This window comes from Anopheles moucheti, chromosome 3 (genome assembly GCF_943734755.1).
Source record: "Anopheles moucheti chromosome 3, idAnoMoucSN_F20_07, whole genome shotgun sequence".
NCBI lineage: Eukaryota > Metazoa > Arthropoda > Insecta > Diptera > Culicidae > Anopheles > Anopheles moucheti.
The window spans coordinates 53,139,165-53,163,144 of record NC_069141.1 but is presented as its reverse complement, the minus strand read 5'-3'; the positions used below and the strand labels follow the sequence as shown (position 1 = coordinate 53,163,144).

At 46.2% G+C, this 23,980-nt stretch overlaps 1 protein-coding gene across 9 annotated transcripts; it reads right to left on the bottom strand.

The window, feature by feature from the left end:
- Positions 1-44: 44 nt before the first annotated feature.
- Positions 45-22,989, bottom strand: LOC128300470 (matrix metalloproteinase-14). Of its 9 annotated transcripts, XR_008287334.1 has the most exons (8): positions 22,605-22,989; positions 17,495-17,802; positions 5,649-6,332; positions 5,305-5,575; positions 4,858-5,234; positions 4,560-4,713; positions 3,817-3,986; positions 1,125-2,075 (listed from the first exon to the last, which is right to left on the bottom strand). XR_008287334.1 is itself a non-coding variant. In XM_053036535.1 (7 exons), the coding sequence occupies exons 2-7, from the start codon at positions 17,597-17,599 to the stop codon at positions 1,138-1,140; spliced, it is 1,722 nt and encodes a 573-aa protein (XP_052892495.1). In that variant the 5' UTR covers positions 17,600-17,802; positions 22,605-22,989; the 3' UTR covers positions 45-1,137. The 9 variants fall into 9 exon arrangements, 8 of the variants coding, with proteins under 8 accessions (XP_052892495.1, XP_052892498.1, XP_052892499.1 ...); XM_053036535.1 differs by lacking the exon at positions 3,817-3,986 and having other exon boundaries at positions 45-1,268; XM_053036538.1 differs by lacking the exon at positions 3,817-3,986 and having other exon boundaries at positions 45-1,265.
- Positions 22,990-23,980: the final 991 nt, after the last annotated feature.

Genomic DNA, 23,980 nt, shown 5'->3' with positions numbered 1-23,980 from the left:
GCCGAAAGCACAGCTCCTTGCCCAGGAAGAGTTCCAGCTTCTGGTTAAAACATGTCAGTTTTTATTTCCACCCCGCTTCCATCTCAACAACCGTCTCGGATCGGTTGCACGGGAAACATTCCGCAAAAAAACCCGCCGCGATACGATAGACAGTAATAAATATATACAAAATGCTGGTACAGCATTGGTCACCGAGCGTGGCCCACCGGCCGACTGCTCTGCACCCTGTTGATTATGCGGTTGCGATTGAAGACGGGATTTTTAGGGTTACGCTGTATAGGTTGCTGTTGTTTCGTATCGCCCGCATGGGTAAAACGGGCAACAGTACAGTACATTAAAATTAACTCGCATCTAACATTACACTGTAAACTGGGTGCCGTTTCGATTAGCCTTCGCTCGCTCACTCTACGCATCGCGCACTCGATCAACAAGTTGACATAATATTCGTATATTGCTAACGTGCACGATCGAATACGATCGTACTCGATCTAAACCGGAATGTGCACTGTGGCCCTTTCTGCAGTGGGTTGTGATATGTACAGATTGCTGTGTTTCTGCTACGATTTTTGATACGTTTCGCTCACTCCGTGTTCTTAGCACACTTTTACAAAGGCACCAGGTTACTCGTGGACCAGCTTTCCAATCCCTTCTTTAACACCAATTAGCTAGCAAAAAAAGACCTATGGCTAGTGACTTGCCCCGTTTACATCTCAACAGTACACGCCCCAAAGCTCCGCTAACGTTTGTATTTTTGTTTGCCTATTTTTTGTCCGTTTGGTTTACTCTCCCTTGGTGGACACTTCGAAATCTTAATTAATCCCACGCACACTCGCAACTCGCATCGCAGGCATCCCATGCATTGTATGAAATCCACCCGCAAGTCCTGTGTCTGTGTCTGCTCACCCGTTAATGCTGCCCACCGTTGAGATCAATTTCGGTTATGATGTTTTTCTATAAGCTCGCGCGTCTGTAGTTTACTGTTTTGGTCCATCCGGCTCATGGTGGCAGTTCGCGATCGAGATTGTCCGGAGAGTTGTCGCGATCGACAGGACACGCCTGTCGCTCTGCAGCAGAATTGAAATTCCTACGCTCCTACGTTTTTGTCTCCCATGTTCAGCGTGATGCCAATACGTAGCACTAACAGCGATTGACAAGGTACGCGCCCAGCACAGCAAACAACAGGGTAGTAATACTGAGTTTGACGCCAGTAACGGTGGAAGCTCCATTGCCGCTGTAGCTGTCCGGTTCTGGTTGATCGTCCGTATCTGCTGTGTTGTGGAAATTGCGTGTCGGTGTTTTGGTAGGGTGGGACGAGAAGAGAGTAAAAAAAATGGCAGAAGAAAAGGATAACACATTGCTTCAGGATAACGCAAGGCACGCTCGCGACCACACGGCAAAGGTGCTCCACTACGCCACGTGCATAGGGACGCTCGCAACAGCCGTGTTGTTGGTGGGAACACGCTAAGCTAAATGGAAACGGTAGCTTGTAAAAGAAAGAAAGAAAAGCACAACCAGCACGAAATTGTGTACGTAAGGCGTAGCGAATGACAAAACAAAACAAAAAAAGGGTACAAACTAAACGATATCTATCGCACTCGGCAAAACTGTTTGCATAAGCTTGCTAATATAGCCCTGCTGAAGTAACGCTACGTAACGCGTCGTTTTTTTTTTCTTCATCTCCTGCTTTCTTCTTTTTTTCACCGGCCGCACATCAAAGGCGGAATTTTTGGGAGGATTATTTAGCGGCATGGCTTTCGATTCACAACTCTAACGCGTAACACGCTTAACACGCACGGGAAAGCAAGGCTGCGGAGTGTTCTAATGGACGCACGTTTGGCACATGGTTTAGCCGCGTTAGGCTCAAGCATCCGATCGAACCGCGAGTGCAGTATTTGGACGCGCATTGATTGATTCTGTGTTTGCAACAAGTATTCTTCGCTTTCTAAACAACTAAACAGGCGGGAGGTTCAGTGACCGTGCGGTGGTTGCGTTGTGTTGCACATCTGCGGACACACACACACACACACACCGCTGTAACGCTGTTTCCAGTCGACTGATGGGTGGCGATCTTCATGCTGAGGTAGGAAGAAAGTTTTGCAAGCCCCACCATTCCAATTTCCGTATTCGGGTTCATTGGTGGTACAGACGCGCAGTTAACGTAACGTTTGACATTATTTGCATAGCACAAAGAAAATTATAATAATTTCATGTAAGAAAAAGAAAAGAAGAAACAAAATAAATCAAATCAGTGGGTCGTTTTAATCAGTGGCAATGGAATGCTTTGTAGCGTAACTACGGATGCAATGCTACTACCCAAAACGAATGGTGATTACGTGCAGTTGTACCAGGACTTTTTCCTATCAGGTTCGTTCGTGCAGTAACACTCTGAAGATGTGCCAATGTGCAAAGTAAGATGTCCTTTCGATACTGCTGAGGACTGTGTGCTGAGAAGCGTCTAAATTTCTTCTACGCAGAGGTGATGCTACAAGTATGTGCGAGCTAACAAAAAATACGGTGCTATATTCTATTCACTACGTACGAGACTGATACGGTACAGTCAACATTTTAATGTGCAAAGCGTGATAAAGAATTTCGTGAAATTTTCTGAAACCTTTTTTTGAAATAATTAATTTTCTCTTGAATTTTGCAGTTATTCATGCGTTACCGATACCGATAGTGCTCATACCGCAGCAAGTAACGCTAAAAGTCGAAATATTCGATCGGTTTACGATTTCGGTTGCCAATAAACCCAATAGCTGATCAACCCGTCAAGAACTATTATTATGTTACCCACCCATTTAGTGTGACAATTTCGTTAGTTCATGCACTGTTGAACACCTGCGTAACGGATTAGTTTAGTGGCGAAAGTGGAAAGCTCCAGTGCTCGATTAAATATTACACCATGAAATGCAAAACACCCCCTCCAAGAAATGTGCAATTTGATGAAAACAAAATAAATGTCAAGTTACAACAAACTACTCAAGCATTTTTGGGCTACCGAATACATCCAAACGTCTAGGGCGCGAAAAGTGTGTGCAGCGTGCCATATCCAACACTGTTTTACCGTGCGTGCTTTCTACCACAAGAAACTAGTGCATCTACTGCTGCCCGTTGGCTGGTGGTTTTTCAGGCGGTGGTGTGCCAATTTGTTCCATATAATGCGCAAAAAACACTACAGACTAGGCAGCTACTACATCACTCCGGGTGCGTGCGCTAAGTGCTACTACACAGTGTCTATCACACAGATTTGGCTCGGATACCGGGCGGGTACGACTCGTTCACCCGATCCGGGCATCGTTGGTGTGAAACCGACCTGCTTTGGCTGTAACTGTTTTGTTGGAGAGGGAAAATGCACGAGTGTCCAGGCAGAGATGCAATCCGTTTTGGGTATTTTGTTTTGAAACAGCACGGAACAAGACAGCTTGAGTGGTTGGGAGCGCATTATGAGCTGTTAGTTTAGAGGAATGCTTGTTATTTTGGTTAGAAACAAAACGACGAACGTAGCAGACGGATATTGACGCATTTATTCTGGTTAGGAAAAATGCAGTTATTGAAACGACGGTTAGAATGGACTCGTTGTTGTTAGATTACTCTGGACGGAATATGAAAGGGGCGCTTTATGCTCGGCTTTGCTATAGCATCTGTACATCTTCATCTTTATGGGGGATTTCCCTTGACATTTGTGAGTTAATAGACTGTTCTTGAGAGCGCTGTTAAACCTTTCCACATTTTCTGAAAAACCGAGACCGATCGCGGATAAGCATTCAATGAAGGATGAAAGTGAGATGGTAAGATACAGAGGTAGTAAACACAAACCTTAGCTCTTAGGATAGCTCTCAAAAGGCGCTACAGAAACGGAAGTACACAGGTTGGAAGATAGCAATAAATGAAAGAGCGGATGCAGTAGAAAGGAAACGGCCAGCGTCGCGTCCGGCCATGGAGTTTTTACAGAGAGTTGCGACTGTACGGTTGATACTCAGCGGTAGCTACAAGATAACGACAACAGAGCAACAGAGATAGACATTAGACACAAAACCCCGCTACTAACCGGCCACTAGAAGCGCGAATCGTTTGTTAATGCGTCCGGCAAGCTACAGAACATTTTCAAACGGGATCGAGATTTTGCTCAGTTCACACACATACACACACAAATGCGCAGAGTATTAAGTAATAGCTGTCTCATGACCACACCATGAAGGAGCACACACTCCGCAAGCGAAGACGCACAGACGGTGAAACACATCGGCCCTGAAGGAGGCGGACACCTAGCAGCTACTTAGGCATTCTGCGCACACACCAGCGACTAGCGAACGATTACGAACAAACAAAACTCCGCTGAAGAACGCGTAGGAGAGCGATTAAGTATGAAGCGGAGTTGATGTGGGGTACGACGACCTTGGTTGCTGTCAAAAATCTGACAGCACGATCCTGACCTCGTGATCATGGAGATGGTTTGCCTTTCGTTGCAAGGGAGAAGATAGGAGATAGGAGAGGAGAGGAGGGCAAGAAAGAGGGAAGGAAGGGACAGGTGTACAGAAGGTTTGGTCGGTTTCACTTACCGGCATCCAGAATCAAATTGGTGATATCGTCGGGATGTTCGTCGGATTTTTGCAATCGTACATTACCTAGCGTGTTGAAGGTCGACGGTGTGTTCTTGCAGCCGTACCACCAGTGGGCCGTCGGTCGCGGGAACGGTGGATCGGACTGGTCAACCTGGAAGTGGACAGAAGCATCACGCTGCTTAGCGATTCCGGACGGCACACCGTCATTGATCGTTTCGCGGTCTCCCGCGCGCTCGAGCATACTAAGTGCCGCCCGCGATACGATCCAGACCTAATCTCCGTGAACGTCACTTACCGTGAACGTTCTATCGTTAAACCGATAGTACTTGTCGTCCTTGAAGAAGTAGGTGTACCCGTTCGTGTACTGCAGTGCGGCATCGACACTGTTCGGCACGCCTTCCCAGTTCGAGATGGGCTTCGGGTAGGTGGACTTCACCGGCGGCCGCTTCAGTGGATCGAACCGCCAGAATTTGCTGCCCTTGTAGAAGTAGATTTTGCCGTTGCCGCCCCACACCATTGCGGCATCGAGATGGTCCGGCACGCCGGTGAAACCCTCGCTGATCTCCTTCGGGTAATCACCATCAACCTGGCGGCCCTGATACCGCCAGTACTTGGTGCCCTGGAAGAAGTAAGTCTTGCCATTCTTGTACGTAAATGCGGCATCGATGTTGCCTGCAATGAAAAAGAAGAAGTTCCAATTAGTTAGAAAGCACGACATTTCCAAAGGCTCTGGGATACATGCCTGGTAGTCCTGGCCAGCCTTCGGCGATTTTCTTCGGATATCCCTCGGCGACTGCATTCTCCGTCAGCTTGTAGTACTTATCGCCCTTGAAGGCGTAGGTACTGCCATCGGCAGTGTTGAATATGGCATCAATCTTCGGAGACGTGCACAGTTCCGAATCCAGCTCCGTTGGAATCTTTGGTCTGGGAGTCCTCGTTGGTGCAACGGCTCCGCCACCATTACCGCTTCCACCTCCAGTCCTCGTCTTTGGACCGTAAAGCGTTTGAATGCCCTGCAGGGTGGAATCAATCGAAGTACTGAGTAACCCATCCTTTTTTTGTACCTTTGCACTCCAAGACACCTACCTGAATATCATCGGAATCCAACCGGAATACGGGATCGTACCCACGGTAGAACGGTGCCATCAGGGCCGACCTTACATCCGAATGGCTCAGACCCAGCGAGTGACCAAACTCGTGGGCAGCGACCTGGAACAGGTTGGTGCCGCGCGCTTTGTCGATGGTCCACTGTTCCGCATCGTCAAAGTGAGCATCACCGCCGTACACTGGGAAGTACGCGTGAGCCAAAGTACCTCCCGGGCCATCGAACGGATCACCATCACCGTGTTCGTTCTCTTCGAACCGAATGTCGATGTGCACGGCACCACTGTTCTTGGGCGTGAAGCGTAGATCCGTGTACTCGCTCCACACGCTAAATGCCTTCGCTATCTCCTTATCTACGGCCGTCCGCTCCAGACGCTTCGGGTACTTCGATATCCGATAGGTGAGGTCCTTCACCTTCCAGCGACTTCCCTGGAGGGCGTACCGCTTCGAGCGTGTGTCGGACCCGAACCCGACCTTATCCTTAACGCCGCACCGTGGCAGTGACATGAGCTGCATCGTCTCACCATCCAGCTCGCCGGTAGCGTTGAGACCAGCAAAGCTCTGGAACTCCATGATGGCCTTTTCCCATGTGTCCTGATCCAGCAGGTTCCCGCTGGTTGGATTTCGATATTTGGGGCTTAAATACCCAAACTGTGAGAGGTAGAGCTGTGTGCGAGAGAAGAGCATAAATGGGAGAGAATGTGCCATTAGTAATCGATTCCGCCACACCGTCGGGGACTTTGACTGACAGGAAATGCATGAGTGCAGCTCAGGAACACAACAACCCAATAGATGCTCATCTTTAAAACTGATGATGGGCCGCAAAGCTCGCGAATGGAACTCGACCTGAGCCATACGCTAGGCTCACGTGGTGTATTGCCCTTCCTTCTAATGGGTCATTATTCTGACCGGTGCCGCAGATTAGCGATTCTAGACAGGTGCCGCACGCAAAGAATATGGTTGTTTATTTGCAAAATATGAGCGTAAAATTTGCAACAACAACAGCCCTTCTCGGGCACATGCCCGTATCGTACGGTTGCGATGCCCCGGGGTACGTCGAGACGTCCGAAAAGTGCAGCCACCAGTGATCGTGGAACCACAATCTGATCGATCGTCAATTAATATTTATGATACAACATTCCGCGCACGAACCGTCCGACCGGAGTTGACACAAACACGTACCAGAAGAAGCGCATTTTTCATAGCAGCGTCCACACACATGAAGGTGCAAGATTGATGGTGATCTACCAAGAACCTTGCCTAGAACACGCGCTAAAAACCAAATCCGACCGATCCGTTGCATCCGAAATCTCCATCCTTCCCAAGGGCGAAAGGTTAAACTTGGTCAGCGTATCGAAGGGAAGAGTATCATTTGCATGGTATCCATATTCGCATACAATTTGTCAGCTGTCAGCGGTGCTCGGGGCGGGTTTGGTAGCGGCTCTAATCGCGATAATGAACCTTCCCCCGATGGGGGATGAGTACTTGCCTTAATTAGCCAATCTTGTAACCGAAGCGTGACACAACCCCGCACAACAACGGGGGTGGATTGCGAACGGAGCAGATGTAATTGCTTGTAATCGCATTTTTCTGTTAGCAAATGGATCCGAACGCTTGTGCGACGCAGGGTGACTGAAGTCTGTAGCACGGTAGGAACATTCCGAGTGGACTTATTGTGTGAACAAATAAAAGTGTGAATGGCGTTGTCAGTGTATTTTTTTGTTATGATATGAGAGAGCGATGATAAGCAGTTTTTTGGGGCGAGTTTACGGCGTGGAAAGATTTATTAATTGCGGTGGTGTTTTTTCGCGCTTATCTCTCTGTTTACGATTCGAAAGGATTTCAGTGAAATCCAAAGCAAAGCATGATAATGTAGATAAATTTCGTTTGACATAAAGTCGCGCTGTCCGGCTGGAGCAGTGGGTTTTTGTGTTTAGATTTGTCAGCTCCTCTTCTATCGCTTTTATTTCCAATGATGGAAAGATGCTTCAAACAAAATCAAACAAATTATCGATGTATGATTTCCCTATGACGGAAATTCCAGTTTCAAAACAAAGTTGCCCATCAACAAATGCCATCGCTACAAAGAATCAGCATCAGCTTGGTGCTCTCATTGGTGCCTTTCCTATCACTTGCAATTGTATGTTCCTTCTTTTCCTTTTGTTTTGGCCTTCCCCAGTGTAATGACTGCTTGGGTTTGGGATGCTAGACACCCCGACATTAGCCTGCAATGGACAAGAATTACCGTATTGTACCACGTACAATCTTGCTTCGGTTCCGATAAGCGAGGATCATCGCATGAATGGCAACAGGAGTTATAAGGTCACTCCACTATATCGCCACCGGTCCGTGTGGCGCTAGTACATAAATCAGCTGCAATTGAATCAAATGGTAATTAGAACAATCCGCCCACGGTGTAAGTAAAAGAAACGTCTACAAGCCACGCTGAAATCCAACGGTTTGGTACCAATTGGTACTCGGGGGTGATGTAAGATGTTATCAGCGATTAGAAAAGCGGTCGTCGGCACGTGCCGGCTACAAGGCCAGACCGTTTGCAACAGGAACCTCAGAGGTGGTAATTTCGCGATCGATCGAATCGTTGGATGGGTTCAGCAAAGTGAGAGGAAGTCATAACTAGCGGTTCCTCGGTCGAGGGAGACGCTATGCATAAGTTAAGCCACGGTCACGATCACACGACAGCCGATGAGCGTTATTCCTCAGGGAATGTAATAATCACTGGCGGACAATATTTGAGGCACCACTTCATTCTTTATCCGGAGGATTGCAACCATGGAACCGAAATTCGGAAAGAGTTTGTATATTTGACAATTGTACGTCTCATCAACTCATCAAGCGATGTGAAAACGGTAAGAAAGACCACTTTTCATCTTCTGCGCACTTTGAAACGATTATCAAGTGTTTACAGACGCCACGAATGCGTCATGGGGCTCGAAGAATTTATCAACAGCCTTGCTGGTGCATTGATGGGTCGATTGGAAGCGGTACATTTGAGATGTGGCTGTCCGTTTCTGCTGCATGTCCCATACCACGACGATGCATATTTAAATGACCTAAAAATTGTTTACCAACAGAGTGATGGGTGTAAAAAAGGAAATAAAACTGCACGTGTTTACAGCTCCAATCGAACTCGCGTCGAGCAGTACCGGATGCTACAGTGGCGGTAAACGTGCCATACAGCATCCGGACCGATATAGCGACGGAAGGATAAGTGCCAGCGAGACGTGCGAGTGCAGTGTGACCATATGGGACATTTTACGATCCACGCGAAGATCCACGCGCCTGGTTTGTGATGAGGTGCGATGAGAGGAAGTGAGTAATAAGCTCGTAACAGCGTTGTGAGATAAGATATTTTCGTTACTTTTATGGCGCTCTCGTTGCACGTTATGACGTTTTGAGCGAGGATTTTAAAATAGTAAACAGGTTTCAGAAGCTCTGCAATGAGCGAATGTACAAAATAAGCTGTTGTTTGCTGTCAACAAGAAAGTAAATGTGTATTGTTCTCGGTTGAGTCATAGAACATGACGGATAGAACTTTAGAAAGAGCTTTAGTTGGTTATAAATAACGATGAACTTATTAACCTTAATAAAGGCGAATTAATGAAATTTGTAGTTTTATGAAATCCTATGTTTAATCGAATAAAAATAAATTGGACGACCATACGCCAACAGGCCAGAATCTTAGCTAAAGCCACCCCAAAACAAAAAAGATCAATATATTTTTAGGGTTTTGGTGGGCTAACTTATCAAATGTCACTCTGTTCTGAAAATACAAAATTATTGAAATCTCTGACTGAGATTTGCTATAAGGTGCCATTCCGTCCATCGAGGATGAGAGTTCCATGTCGGATTCCGAGTTATTCAAAAAATCAAGTAATTTTTACAAGTCACTCCTGTTGGGAAAGCTGGTGACATTCGTCTGGTCCTGACAAGTACTATCACAAAACAAAGTACATCTGGTCTAAGTACATCTTCAATGTTTGACCGATTGCTGCCGCTTTTTGGGAGAACGCAGGCCTCACTTTGCCTTTGATCTTTAGATTCTACTGCATTTTATGGGAAAGTCAAATCTAATCTAATCTAATGCCGCATTGTTCTCAGATGTGGTGGTCAAGACAAGACTTCTACTTGACACTCCTTTGTTAAGATAGGAGAAGATATAAAGGAAGTCAGATCGATCGAACTGGACGAATACTAAGACTTTTACCATGAGAAACTTTTTCCGATTCGGTGTGATGCATTTTCAACATATTCTCAAAAGCATTTTCCTTACTGTTCTGATAGTGACTGTTACAAATTTAGTGGTACTTTTTTGGATAATATATTAGCGATAGATCACAAAATATTGTTCCACGCATGAAAAATCGCAAAAATTTGCCAATTTTTTATTGCATATATTATCAACGAATTTAATTGTAAATACATTTGAAAGCTAGAGTTTTTTTGTCTAACTATAAATTATTGTATTTTTAAGAATTTTACACCAAAAGTTAATGAAAATGTCGCTCTTATACAATAAATAAAAAATAAAACTTTGATCAATCAGTTAGAAATTACCTTCAAGTTGTATTAATTTACCTACAGTGATCCTCATAATTATTCACAATAAAGCTAAAACAATTGACTCTTTATAATTGTCATCACTTTAGGGACAACAGTGCATATGTGAGTGAAGTGAAAACCACACACGCAGACAAAAAAGAAATCGCCAAAGCCACCAAACGAGTACTTCATTTGTAATCAATAAACACATCAACGCGGAAGGTTAATCGCATCTCAGGCGTGTCCGATCGCGTCCGTCACTTCCTACTAGCGCCCGGAACCGTATGCGCCCCCACCACCACATGCGCCATTTTGCAGTAGCGCAAGCAAATCGCGCACATACCATCCCGGGCCGGTATGGAACAACAATGTGGAATCGTGGCCGACGCATCGCCAAGCTACACTAACAGCCAATTCTAACAGCTTCTCTTTTTTTCTTTTATTTCCGACTCCGTCAGGCAGCCAGCGACAGGGACGGAGAAATGCAGGGGCTGTGTAGGTCAGGGCGGTATCGGACCCGGGCTGCATGAATAGTAAATCAAAGCTCATCATTCGCGGCGACCGAACGGAAGGGATTAATCGGCCGGCGGAGGGGTGGGTTTTGCGGATGGCAATGAAAAATCATAAACCCACCAGCAATCCACCTTCTGGTATCACACCGGCTGCTGGAGCTTCAATGTGGCGTGGGGGGGGGGGGGGGGAGTTGGTAGGGCGAGTTTGTGCGCATGATTCTACGCGGCCGAACGTTGGGACCAGCGTGGTGGATTGTGCAAATAATGAACTACCACAATGGCACCCGCCGGGGGAGCGGTGGAGAAGCGGATTGAATGACCTATGCTGCAGCGATTCGACGAATCGGCGGTCGGTGTTCCGAATTGTGACACTTATTTCGGACCGACCGCGCGAGGGTCGTTCGAGGCCGTTTGCTCGCCCGTTCAGTTCGGCCGATTATTATGCTGTGAACGGTGAGCCATTGTGGGTGGACAGAGATGGCTACCCAGCGCTCATGGGAACTCCGATAGATATGCCGTGGAAAATGCCGTCAATGGACAGATCTTTAGCTGTCCCGGTAGTAAGGAACACAGCGGCGGAAAATAAATCGCCTCTGTTTAGCAAAATTCGGAAGAACCTCGGTGTGTTGGATTAATAATGTGACACCGACGGACAGAAGGCGCGATGGCATCTCGTCGGACGGTGCGACATGATTCGAGGTGACGCGGAATCTAGGTGACGCCGAGTTCATTCAACTTCAGTGCAGCGTGACCAGTGGGCCACCCCACCGCCTGTCGGCGAGACTTAATGGCTGACCATCCCTATCGATTAAATGGCATCGGCCGGTGTTGCGGTCGTGAAACAAACAAATCACCATGCAGTAGAGACACTGGGAATGGTGAAGTTTAGGGACGGCGCCACTCACCAGACAGCTGAGTGGAAATGAATCATATGGAGTGGATTCAATTTACACAAGCTTTAGATCACTATTTTTATTAGCAAAAAGGCAGAAGATACTAAACTGTTTTATTGCTTAACATGTGATTATTATAATGAGTGAAATAAGTTTATCGCTCTTAAAAACTTCGCTTTACAACCGACTTTACGCCGCATCAATCAGCAACGTCACAATTGTGCCTCGTGTAGTTATTATTGCTATCTTTCGCCTCCCAAACCCCGCACCGATAATAACCGAAGATTGCTCACGATTAGGCTGCAACTCTTTGCAAAGAACGGAACAAAAAAACACATTCATCACCAGCAGCACTAAGCAGCACTTTGCTAGATTATTATTTACAACCACCACTGGCTGCCCGCTTCATCCCTATCTAGCCGCGCCATGTTTTTACACAACTTGTGCCAGTGTGTGCGTACGGCAACGATTGTGCACGGTTTTGTAATGACCGCCACCACCACCACCACCACAATCGCATCAAACGGCGGCCTGTTGAAGGTGTTTGCTCATTTTGCCCTATCGTATCAGGAAGCAATCGACAGGCAAGATTCGGTCGGCGGTACGATCTCGTGTGTACGGCGGCATCTTTCCATCATCCGGACCCGGGGAGAGAACAACACTTTTCGGTTGCTTATCAAGCTTAAAACTGGGCCAAGAATGTTGCTGCGTCAATTGAAGATTCTATCGGACGGTGGCGCAGTGTACAACAGCTGGTGCGCGATGTTGTTGACCATCATCATTACGGGTGAGGGATTATATTTTCCCAAGGACCTTGAAGATGGCCTCCGATGCGACAAGCGTAGTGGAGTCGTTGTATCGTAAACCGCAGCGCGTAAAGGGAGGATTTCAACACACACACCTCGCTCAGGGTGAATCCTTATCAGCTTAGAGACCACACCGTATCGGTGATGAAAGGCGTACACCTTCAACCTTCAACTTAAAAGCAAAACAGTCCGAAAGTGATTGCGATATCGGGTGGGTTTGAACATTCCCAAGATTACGTGGGTTCGTGGGTCCGTTTGGTGAGTAATTTCCTAACGAAGTCTTGCAAAAAAGGGGAATGTTAAGGGCTATGCCAGGGAGCCGCCAGGGGAGTGATAAAGAAAAGACTAACAACTGACATACTAAAACTAACAGACTTGATCGGTTACTGCAGTGGCAGAGTAGGAATGCAGCCGACTTCATCACAGTGCGGAAGAACTTTTCGCGTACAATTAATTATATAACGCCAATGCATCGGCTGACCTTTGTGCATCTTGCCACAAGGGGATGTGGTGTAAGTTGCCGTTGACGGTGATTCGTTTTGTATCACCTGTTAATGGGTATTTAGCGACGTATTGGATGACTTGTATGTATGGAGCAGCCCGGTGTCACACCGTAGGGCTGTAGGGTGTGTCGTGAGCGAAGGGACCCGACATGCCAGTCGGGGTAGCAATTCATTAAGCGTTAATTGAATGGACGAGTTAAAGATCAAACCCATAAACGCTACGGTGAACTTTACTGAACTGGCAACAATGCGCCAGGGAGTTTTTTTGTTGTTACAACCCCCCCGGAACGATACAGGGGGATGATCGTGCTAATGCATCTCCCAACCTGATGCGCTACAACCCCGGATAATAGTTTGAAACGGTGTGATGGACAAAGTGTTCGGTATCTAGCTTTCTGCGAACAGCTGTTGAATCATGGTCGGTAAAGCGAAGTCGAGCTCGATTTGTCATCCACAAACCGCGAAAGGGGGTGTGTGTATACGCGTAGGGGGTTTGATTTAACTTTCCCGCGTATTTGCCAGATGGCGATCGCTGCGGAAGTTTGAGCGATCGTTTCTAGTATTGATTTATGAAGGAACATTTACGAACCACTTCACCAAGGTGACTAATAATTCTTTGTGTTTCATTGTTCGGTTGGTAATTGGAAATCAGGAAATTATTTGTGTTTTAATTAAATACAAAAAAATAGATTATAGAATGGCGTTCTGCACTTTAAACTGTTCCATCCTGATATTCTCGCAATTTGGTGGCATGAGGCATCACTTATGGTCCGAATCATGCAAAGAACGTTCTTTTTTCGCTAACAGGAAGCACAAACACTCCGAAAATCTGCTGATTGAACCATCATCATCATCATCGCGAAAGATGTTCGACCGCGTTTGGCGCTGCCTCTCGGTGCTGCGATTACTAATGCTTACTTCCAAGAAAGTCCAACACACGCTTTACGAGCGGGCCGTGGCGATTAACGGTCTCGCGTCGCCCAGTCACGCCGTGGTACCAGAGCTGGTGGCAGAAGTTATCTTGTGCACGAACGCACAAGCGCACCAAGCCGGTTCGGAGCCGTGACTCATCGGAGAAGCCTCGATGCTTGCTGAGTGCCGGTGACGTCACACGGTTGGGTTAGGAGGGTGAATCTATTAAATGCTTCACGTTCCAACGTCGTTAAGGCTCTGGACTGGTCGATCGTTCTTGGGCTGTATGTATGTTGCGATTATTTTTTTTTTGGGAGCTACATTTGGTAAGTTTGAAACGCAATAACGCGTCCAGAGGAATGTCAATTCCTACCTTCCTCGAGGTGGTCGACGACGAGGGATGGGTGAATTGTTTCCGCCATGTTACTGTGTTCGATCGAAAGGGTCCGATTTACATACGGGAAGGCTGGCTGACCCCGGCCACAGTAAGTCGCACCGCACTGAAATGGGTTGGCAAGAAACACACAAACAAAAAAACGTATCCTGCCAAAGTCACGCAACGGATGGAGCAATTTTACATCAGGAAGAAGACGGGGGGCTAGAAAACCACAACGGCCACAACTGGTCGATATGATGGTGGTCGTGGACACCTGGCGGTGAATATTCTGATTAACGTACTCAAACACAAAAGCAAGGAATTATAATTAACGGTAGCATTTGTGCCTTCCCACCCGAAAAAAACAGACGCTAAAGCCCTTGATGATGGGTGCGTTGACCTAGGGCTGAGGTCTACAAATTCTCCGCTCGAAAAAGGACACCGCCGGGAAGCAGAACAAGAAAATGGATTGGAAAATAGAAAAGAAGCAATGCGAGGTTAACAGTCTTAGGCCACGGACGGTCCCGGCGCGGTGACATTCAACGAGCCGAACTTTGAGCGAGAACCAACAGAAAATCGATGTAGGTGCTATTCCAGCTGAAAAGTTCAACCGGAACTGGCCGACCAGAGGGCTGGTTCTGACATGGGCCTTCTCCCAGACTGTAGTGGCTCTAGCGGGTGCTAATTTATGATCGGTTCGTGCTTTCTGTTTGGGAATGGGTACCTTTGGTTGGGAATCCGTTGGGTTATTCAGCCCATTTAGTTGACCAACCTGTTTTTTTTTTCGTGAGATATTTTTAAGCGCAGCTAAAGGTTAATTTGAGAACTGTCTGCTTGCAGTACGTGCGAGCAAATTATAGCTTCAATCTATTTCCAAAACGTGCCGAAATGGCTGAATGGAATGAACTCTCTTCCTAAGCGAGAACTCTCCAGCTGACCTACAACGTGAGGCTACAAAACTATCCTTGGGAAAGGTTCATCGCAGTAGGCCATCATCAGCGCAAGGTTCACTTGTTTTTGAATAATGGCGCCATCTGGTGGTGGAAGAATTTGGTGCATTACTCAAAACCTTAAAGAATGCCATTCCGTGGAATGTTTCAACCGGACACGCTCGCTTGTAACTATTTTTGCAACAATGCAACGAAGGTAAAAATAGTTTACGGACCAAAATGAACTTGCACAACCGGGAAGGTATGTCGTGTTTTCCATTAATATGCCCCGTTGTGACATTTCTCGATACCGTGAGCGGTGGCTTTTGTTTCGTTGCCCTGGGTTGGACCCTGCAAACAATGTGACTCCAAAAGCCGGTTACTCAGCCGGTGAAAGTGTTGTCCCAATGCGGAGACCTCGCGTCCATCTTCCGCGAAGGCTAAACAGGCCTCGAAACTGCACGCCACCAGTGCCGCACGTGAAGCACGAAGGATGTAGCGCACTGTAAACGGTGTCCTTTTTAATAAAATTCGCATGTGGACGTGGGGTAAGATTTACCGGTCGCATGCAGTTTGTTCAATGAGAACAGAATTGCTGTGACCCAGCAAAAATGAAGCCTTCAACGGCCGTGTGCCTTATTCTCGGCCGCGCTCCGATGGGAAGATGAGCATCGACCGATAGGCTCCTAGAATTGGTGGCCAGTACGTGACATAAATTATTAGAAAAAGGTGGACAAATTGCAGTTGAATTTATGGCCGACGTGGTGCACTTAAATGAACTGATGGCCATCGGACAACCTTAGGAACGACATGTTTTTTTTTTGTGTGTTACTTCTCTGTAACGCTCGGATTAGCTAACAAGCCGTTTGTGGGTTGTCAGTGGGGGTTGCTCCTTCGGCTATTTATTAGCGAGTTCTTGACTTGCAGTTTGTTATTGAGAATTACTTTTATTGCTTATTAAGCGGGGCGTTGTGGTTGATATAAATTCTCGTACTTCATAACGAATGTGTTCTAGGAAATGGGCAATTGAATATTCTATGCACATCAATCTGGGACGTATGGAAGGTCTAATGATCCTATGAAATCAACCGATGGGAACTCCTATGAATATATCTTTAATATGAGAAATTGATAATCCAAGAATTGGATTCAAAAATTGGACTCAAGAATTAACATATACTTTATACATATTTAAAAACAAAAAATAATACAATCTAAAATTTAAAATATCTAAAAGGCATCTTTGGTTGTCTAAAAAATAAAACATACACCCCGAATGACTAACGCCATTAAGGTGAATCATTTACTTATGATGACATGCTGAATACTATCAGAGATTAGATTAATGTCACTTAATCCAAACCGAAAAGCAACTATTAGTTCTCATACAGTAAATGCTCGTCTGAATGTCCAATCATGTATAGTTCGATGTCAATATTGATTCCTTATCGATACAGGTGCATCGGAGTTTCAATATTGAAACTGCCCTGTGGTTAGCATTAACCTAACAACACATTGACACTTCCCGTCCACCAAAAAAAAGGGGATTTTTCGTTGATGACAATCATCAAAAAACAAAGCCCAGAACTATCGGGACGACCGGTAAAGGTTCGTGCAGGTGGACATTAAATATAGATTACGGCGATGGGGTTTGTAGCCTAATGTACCATTCCAACATGTTGCACAGTACGAGGTGGCGCAACGCAAACATTGAGTAGCACTCCTCTTCCGCTATCATCGAGCGAGCTTTCACACTTCCGATCGCGTTCGAGGTAAAACCAGCTACGATAAGAAACTAGTATTGCAGGTGATCGAATATGCTTGGTGCCAACCCTTGACCTTGCCGATGCCATACTGCGCGAGCGGCTCCACAACCGGCCGCAGTTTGGCAAGTGACGGTCAACTGACGGCTAGATTAGGAGTAACTGGAACCGACACATACGGTGGAACCTACGCAAAATCACTCACCCCGAACTGGGGCCGCACAGTTGATATTGAAGATAACCCCGAAAGGTGCCTTCGCTCGTGCTGGCAACACTGCCAGCCGGACCCTCGGGGACAGTTGGGTGAGGAATTTAAATGAGACTCGCTCGGCTCGCTACATTGAATTGAGCTTAATTAATTCCGACTCGGCACGGAACAGCAGCGGTAGTTGGATGCTTTTGTTTTTTAAGACCACGTCTGGTTTTGCAGATTGATCGTTAGCTTCGTTTAGCTTCCCGCATCAAGAAGTGCAGCGACAAGTAATCATCTCGTTTGTGAGTTCTTGTGTCCGAAAATGACATGACATTTCACCTACTGTTTTCCCTGCTTTTCCCTGCCCGTGGAACCACTTACCTCGGCTTGCGGCGTGGTCGAGACGGGCGATGCAGTGCCGACTGCACATGCACCCACCAGCACGATCGCGAGCGCCCGTATCCAGTGTGCGCGATTGCGTAGCATCGTGACGTCGTATCGTGGCCGCCTCCGTACACAGTGCGCTCACCTTCCTTCCTTACCCGGCCGACGGGGTGCGGTTTTGGTGTGCGGAGTGCGGGGTGGGTTGTATGGGTGGTTCGCAACTGGCAGGTGGGGCTGGTAGTACCGGCACTAATTGCAGTGGCAGTATAATCTCGATCGGGGCGCTTTAGTTCAACATCTAGATTCTGTAACGATAAGACGCATAGAGAGAGAGATGGAGAGTGAGAGAACTGCATGAACGAAAGCCATTGCGTGACGACCGTGAAGCACACGGCGAGTGAAGGTGTATGAAATTGGGTGGCTTTTCCCACTGCGCACACCACATCCGTAGCTGCTCGATGAAGTGATCAAGTGATTATTCGCAACAACATTTAAAAAAAAACACGAAAAATCTCCTGTTTCTTAAACGCGAAAATTGATCGCGGGGGTAATTTTTCCACCGTCGAACAGATATTCGATGACAATCGATGATGGCGAAACGGTCAAAACGTGTTGTACAAATATATTACCAATGCAAGGTAAACCTCACCCGGCCGACCATTCAGAGCAGAACGTTCTAAACAACGTGTTCACCCTCGAATTCTACCTTCAGCGTCTGGATGCCGCTTGCCGTGGTGATCCGCGGTAAAATTGGAATATATTTTAGCCGACAAACATCACCGCACGACACTCGCACTGCGACCAACGAAGGCCACTGTAATACGCCTAGTACCCGCGCGCACACAAACGGGGATGGCGCTTTAAACGGGAGTAGTCGACGTCAATCTAATTGCTCCAAATCGTCGACCATCGGTGGGGATGTTATGGGTTTTTACCCGAGTGGACTCGACGTATGGATGTCGGGAAATTGCTGGAAAATTGTAGCAAAATTTCCGATCCCGATTAAACACTTCCGCTTACTATTACTGGCCAGGGGGGCAGAAACAAAACAAAAGTTAAATCGTCGTTGTTTGTTTGGATTAGATCGCTCCGCTTTATCAACACGAGGGCAACCATGTGAGACCATCGGTGGTCAAGGTTTTTCTTCCGTTCTGAACCATAGGCTAGGCCGATCCAATGCATGGGGAGTAGTTGCACAGCCCGCCGGAAGTTGACATCGACATTCATCGGTCGGCTGCAGGCGATCTGATAAAACCCCCGGGCACGATCATGGCCCTGCGCGTCGGTTAGGCATTGCATTAGGTCGGGTTTGGAGTGTGTTTTCAGAAACCCACTAAATTACTCGCCCACAGTAACCTTCTTCGGGCAGGGTAGATTATCGCTAAGGGATGCTTATTTTAGAAATACACTTACACCATCACACCCGCACTGACGTACAACATGTGTCAGGGAGCGCACGGAATGTGAGCTTGTGTTTTGCTATCTTATCGGTGGCACCGTACTTGACAACTCGGGAATGTGTAGGGCTTGCGAAATTGAAAGCCTCACCTACACGAAAATGAGTCCCGATAGGCATTCGCTCTATCTAATCTATTCTAGAGTCTGGTGGTTAGTATCGCAACTATGCAAACAGTTCCCTTTCCAAGCATGATGAGTAGAACTGGTTTTTTTAGCGAGATACCTCATAGATTTTATGTTGTGTTATGCGATGTAAGAATGGTGTATTTTAAACAACCAGTTTAAATATTAGCTTTCTTAAAATGTTGCTTAATTTAAGTACTTTGGTGTTATTAAAAATATACTTAAATTCTGTGCCATTTTTTTATTTTGCTCTCCAATTTAATCTCCCTTAGAAATATAAATGTCTGAATATTTTGGAGCTCAGATCTAAAAAAGAGTTGTATGAAATTCAATCAATAAGCCTAATGGACGGTGAAAGACCTTTCAGTCTTTTATTGTGACTCTTCAGTGGGCCAGACACATGGTAGTACTTTGAATCTTTTATACCGCTGCCAAAGCAGTAAGGAAAAGAAAACAACATCTCACTTCAATCGGCCGGTAATGAGTTTATTTGCATAACACACCACCCCTTTAGGGAGATCACATTCTACGGAGGAACGTACTCACTGGGCACATGCAAAGTAAGCGAGACAAAGAATTAGCCGCTGTCAACAACAACAAACAAAACAAAAAACCGAGAGGCCACTTGTCAGCGGTCCGTCATCTGCCGCAGACTATTCTGCACCTCCCGCGGTGCGTTACCTCGCGCTCGTCACCGGTCTTCGAAGATGATCCATCGCCGAGCACGGTACAAAGAACCGTACCGGCACGACCATCGGGATGGAATAAATTATTTTGCTAATTCCGTGTTAAAAAATTATCTGCACGTCCACGGGGACCGCTTGCAGGCGTTGCGACGTCAGTTTGGAGGTCGGGCGCAGTGCTTTTGTCGCACCCGAGCGGCAGTGTTTGCCTGGGACCTGGGAGATCTGGACGTTGTAAGGGCCTTTATACCGGTGCGAGCGCAAAACCAAAAACCCGAAGGACGTCAGCGGGGTCAGCTTCGAGGCTTGAAGTTCGAAACGGTGCTGAACGCTTCGGGGGGAAGAGGAAACGGATCGGATTCCGAATTCTGACCGTGTCCCGGGTTCTAGTCCGCATTTGGAGCTCCGCAAGACTTGCGTATGCTTGTTTTTTCCATCTTTTTTTTTTGGGAAGTGTATCACAGAGCATCGTCCTGTGACGGTGGAGTTTGGCCGTGACGAGACGTACTCGTGTCAAAAAAGGCACTCTCGGCTTCAAGTTTTCCAGTCACGGCCAACACGATCCGATGTCGTGCACCATATTTAGAGTGTCATTAGCGAAAATAGCGTCGAGATAGTGGTACACAAATTCGGTTCAAGGAAGTGTGGATGGGACGCCCTGTTTAGCTGGGTCTGGTCCGAGTCGGTGAGTCCCGGTCGGACCGAAACGCATTTCAAGGGCAGCAAGGGCTAACGGGCGGTCAATATTCAAATCGATCGTTTCGCGGCTGCGTCAGGTGGAATATTAAACGAAGCACGGATGGGAAGCAAAAGTGTAGCCTGGCGTGAGATGAGACGGTTGATGCTGACCCGCCAGGCAGGCTGGTGAGATTACTCATGCGAACCAGCACCAAAACCCGGGCACGTATGATCAAGTATTGCGATCTTGCGTGAGCGGAAACATTGCTCCGAAGCATGGAATCACACACGCACGGTCACGTTTTGTGCGATAAATCGCCGCACCGCATAGTGGCATGCAAAACCGATCCCCTGCTTACAGCTCATCAGTGTCTCATAGGAGAGCACATTAGATGGGATTAATTGCTGTTTTTTCCCTTCCCGATGCAGGTGGTGCTCCAGGACCCTAAATGTAGGCGAACGATTTTTTGTTCTCACACGATCGACATATGGTTGACGATGAACCAAATGATCGCTTGTTTCCTACCACAAACACACACACTCACACACGCACACTCTCATACACTTAAAGGGCATGATTAATCACTTGAAGCCATCATCACCCTTTCGGGGCGTCGCAAAACATTATCTAGCCGTAATGCGATTAACGAATGCAGTTTGTTTACGCCGTTCGCACCTGCACATGGCCGGTGGGTGCATTTTCTCAATTTTGCGCGCCCTACCATCAACACATTCCCACGGGTGTGGAGCGCAGCGAGAATTTATCAAAACAAAATCATTCAACAGCCGGCGGCGAAATGCATTCGCTTTTGTGTGTGCGTTGGTTTTGTTTTTTTTTCAGCGCTACTACCGTTGTTGTTATGGTAGGAAAATTCAGTCACAGCTCGGTACTAGCTTGAAGGGTTGGGAGTTGGCAGGTAAGGGTGGCGTTAAACTTTCGGTCACAAAACAAAGTTTGGAGAGAAAAGTGTTGGCGAAAAGGTAGCAACATGCTTTTCTGTTTAGTATGGTTGTTTGTGCACGGAGCATAGCATTTTTATTGCTTTATTTTGATCGTTTTTCGTTATGTTACCGAATATGTTTGGGACTCTCGCTATAGTAACGGTTGGCACCAGGGGATTTTTTGGGAGTTTCTATGTGAGGGTAGTGGTGGTTATGTTGAGTTTTGCTGTACATTATCTGCTGCTAGATTTCGATATTTTTGCCACAATCTTTCTGAGTTCCAATGAATAATCTTACGTAATTTGTACAAACACCCTCCTGGGAGTTAATGATCTTGAAAATTTCATGAATTCTTAAGAGATTTTAATATTTCTTAGCTGAATGTTTTCAACTTCTGCGTGAAATAATAAAGACGCGCTTCGCAACAGCCCCATCAATGTGGCTAAAACGCGGTGTCTGATAAGAACTTGCCCTGAAGCTCATATTATCTCACAACGATTGTTTGAGTAGAACAGCGAATGAGGTTATCATTGTTAAGGTGCAGTGCAGATTGCAGATTGCGGTCATTCCATTGAGCGAGCTCTATTTTCGTCTATAAAGTATACATAAAACGTGTAAAAGACCGTTGGAAATTATAGACGTAAAAATAATGAAACATTGACAACTATGCACCGGAGCCGGACATCCGTAACTCGCGAAGGAAAGCGTCTCGAAGTACAAACTGTCATGTCCAATCGAATTATTTCAGCCATTTGAAAAGCATTTCATTTGCATGGTTGCTGAAAAAGCAGGCTATTGGCAATGACAGTGGCTTTACAATGGCACGTAACAAAGCAGTCGTTTGCAGCAACACTACACCGCCGGTCCCGATTCCATCCCAGCGCAATTGCGTCGGTGACAATTTGTCACCACGCGCGAATGATTCCACTTTGACGGGTTTGACAGATCGATCGGCCCCGTGCGATGGTGCAACGAATCGAAACGAATTCACGAAAAAAAAGAGACATAAACGCCAACCGCTATGAAACAGAAGAATTTGCTAACATCAGGCTCTCCAACATTTCGGTTCCAGTCGATCACACACTTGGGTAGTTGCAACATAGGAATTTTCTTCCCTTCAGCTACGTCATCACGCTGGCAACACTTGTTTGGTGGTGGATACTATCACTCACACTAAACGCACGTGCTTTTCGGTTTTCTTTCACTCGAAGCGACGAACTCACCGTTCGTCGATGGAGCAGCCCGGTGGACGGTATGAGTCACTTCTGTTACCCTTAACTAAACGCCAATGGATAGCACAATGCTGGCAACACTGACCTCACTAACGGATTACTGATTCACTGATTTGCTTCAAACACACAGTTGCACATACATTAGCGACTCGGTTTAACACGATGTGATTCCCTTTCGGAGAAGACAACTAAAAGGAAGGCCAACGGGGCAGCACGGAGATTAAATTGGGCGCCGAAAATTCGAACGAGGAAGCGAACAGAGTAGAACATTCCACAACACCACCAACGACAACCACAATGAGGCAGTGCAAAACGTGCGCTTCCTTTGCCGCACAGTTTGCCTGTGACTTGCGACTTTGCGTGCGAAAACGGTGTGCGTTCTATTGTGTCCTACCGGAGCGGTTATACAGGTGTACCGACGGATACAGCCGGTTGAATGGGGGTTGTAAAACCAACGGAAGCAATTCGACGGAGCCACACTCGCGACACGACTACTGGAACGGCACGGCACTCACCATCTATTGAAGTTCGATAACGCGGAGCACAATATATTTATAAAAGAAATCTCTCCCCCGGGCTGAGTCGGGCCCGTGAGATGCGAGACAGGGCGGTGAACCTACGGTGGTGAGTTAGTCGGCGAGAGAGAATGAAAGAACGCGTGAGCTCCAAAATGGGCTGTGCACTGTGCGTTGGCGCAGATCGAATTTCTGGTCATAAAATGTTAAAGAATTACCGTCAACGTTTGGGGATTCATTGTTCAGTGTAACGAATAACTATTGTGGAACGAATAACTTTAGGATTTTAATGTCATCTCAGCTGTTTCTAATGAAATTTCTATACGAAAATGTAAACATATGACAACCGTCAACGTTTTCTAATAAATTGCCTTTTTCTGAGAAAATACTGTTTGAATGTTTGTTGAAGCTGTTTGCTTTTTAATGACTAAAATCTTAGGAAGAAAGCTAAACGAGATGAACGAGCTAAACAACAAAGTCATTATTTACTTAATGTTTGAAAGGTATGCAAATGTTTTCGTGGAATTAAGTAAAAATGTTTAGAGTATTAAGCATTAGTACATTGTTAATAATGTTTGATAGTCATATTTTAAACAATTAATTTACAAACAAATAAGCTATGAAATAAATTTTATAACTTCATTCAAGGGTAAAATGCTTTTTAAATTTGGATCTTTGGACCATGTAGTAAAACGAAACAAACAAACATTCTCTCGATGTAAAAGAAAGACTTTTAATGTTCTATTTGGAATCGAGAAACATTAATCACTCTTGGGATTAATTAATTGTTAGGCACAATATTAGATGAAGCTAAAATTATTAAATATATATATCTAAAGCGATTTGTTATTG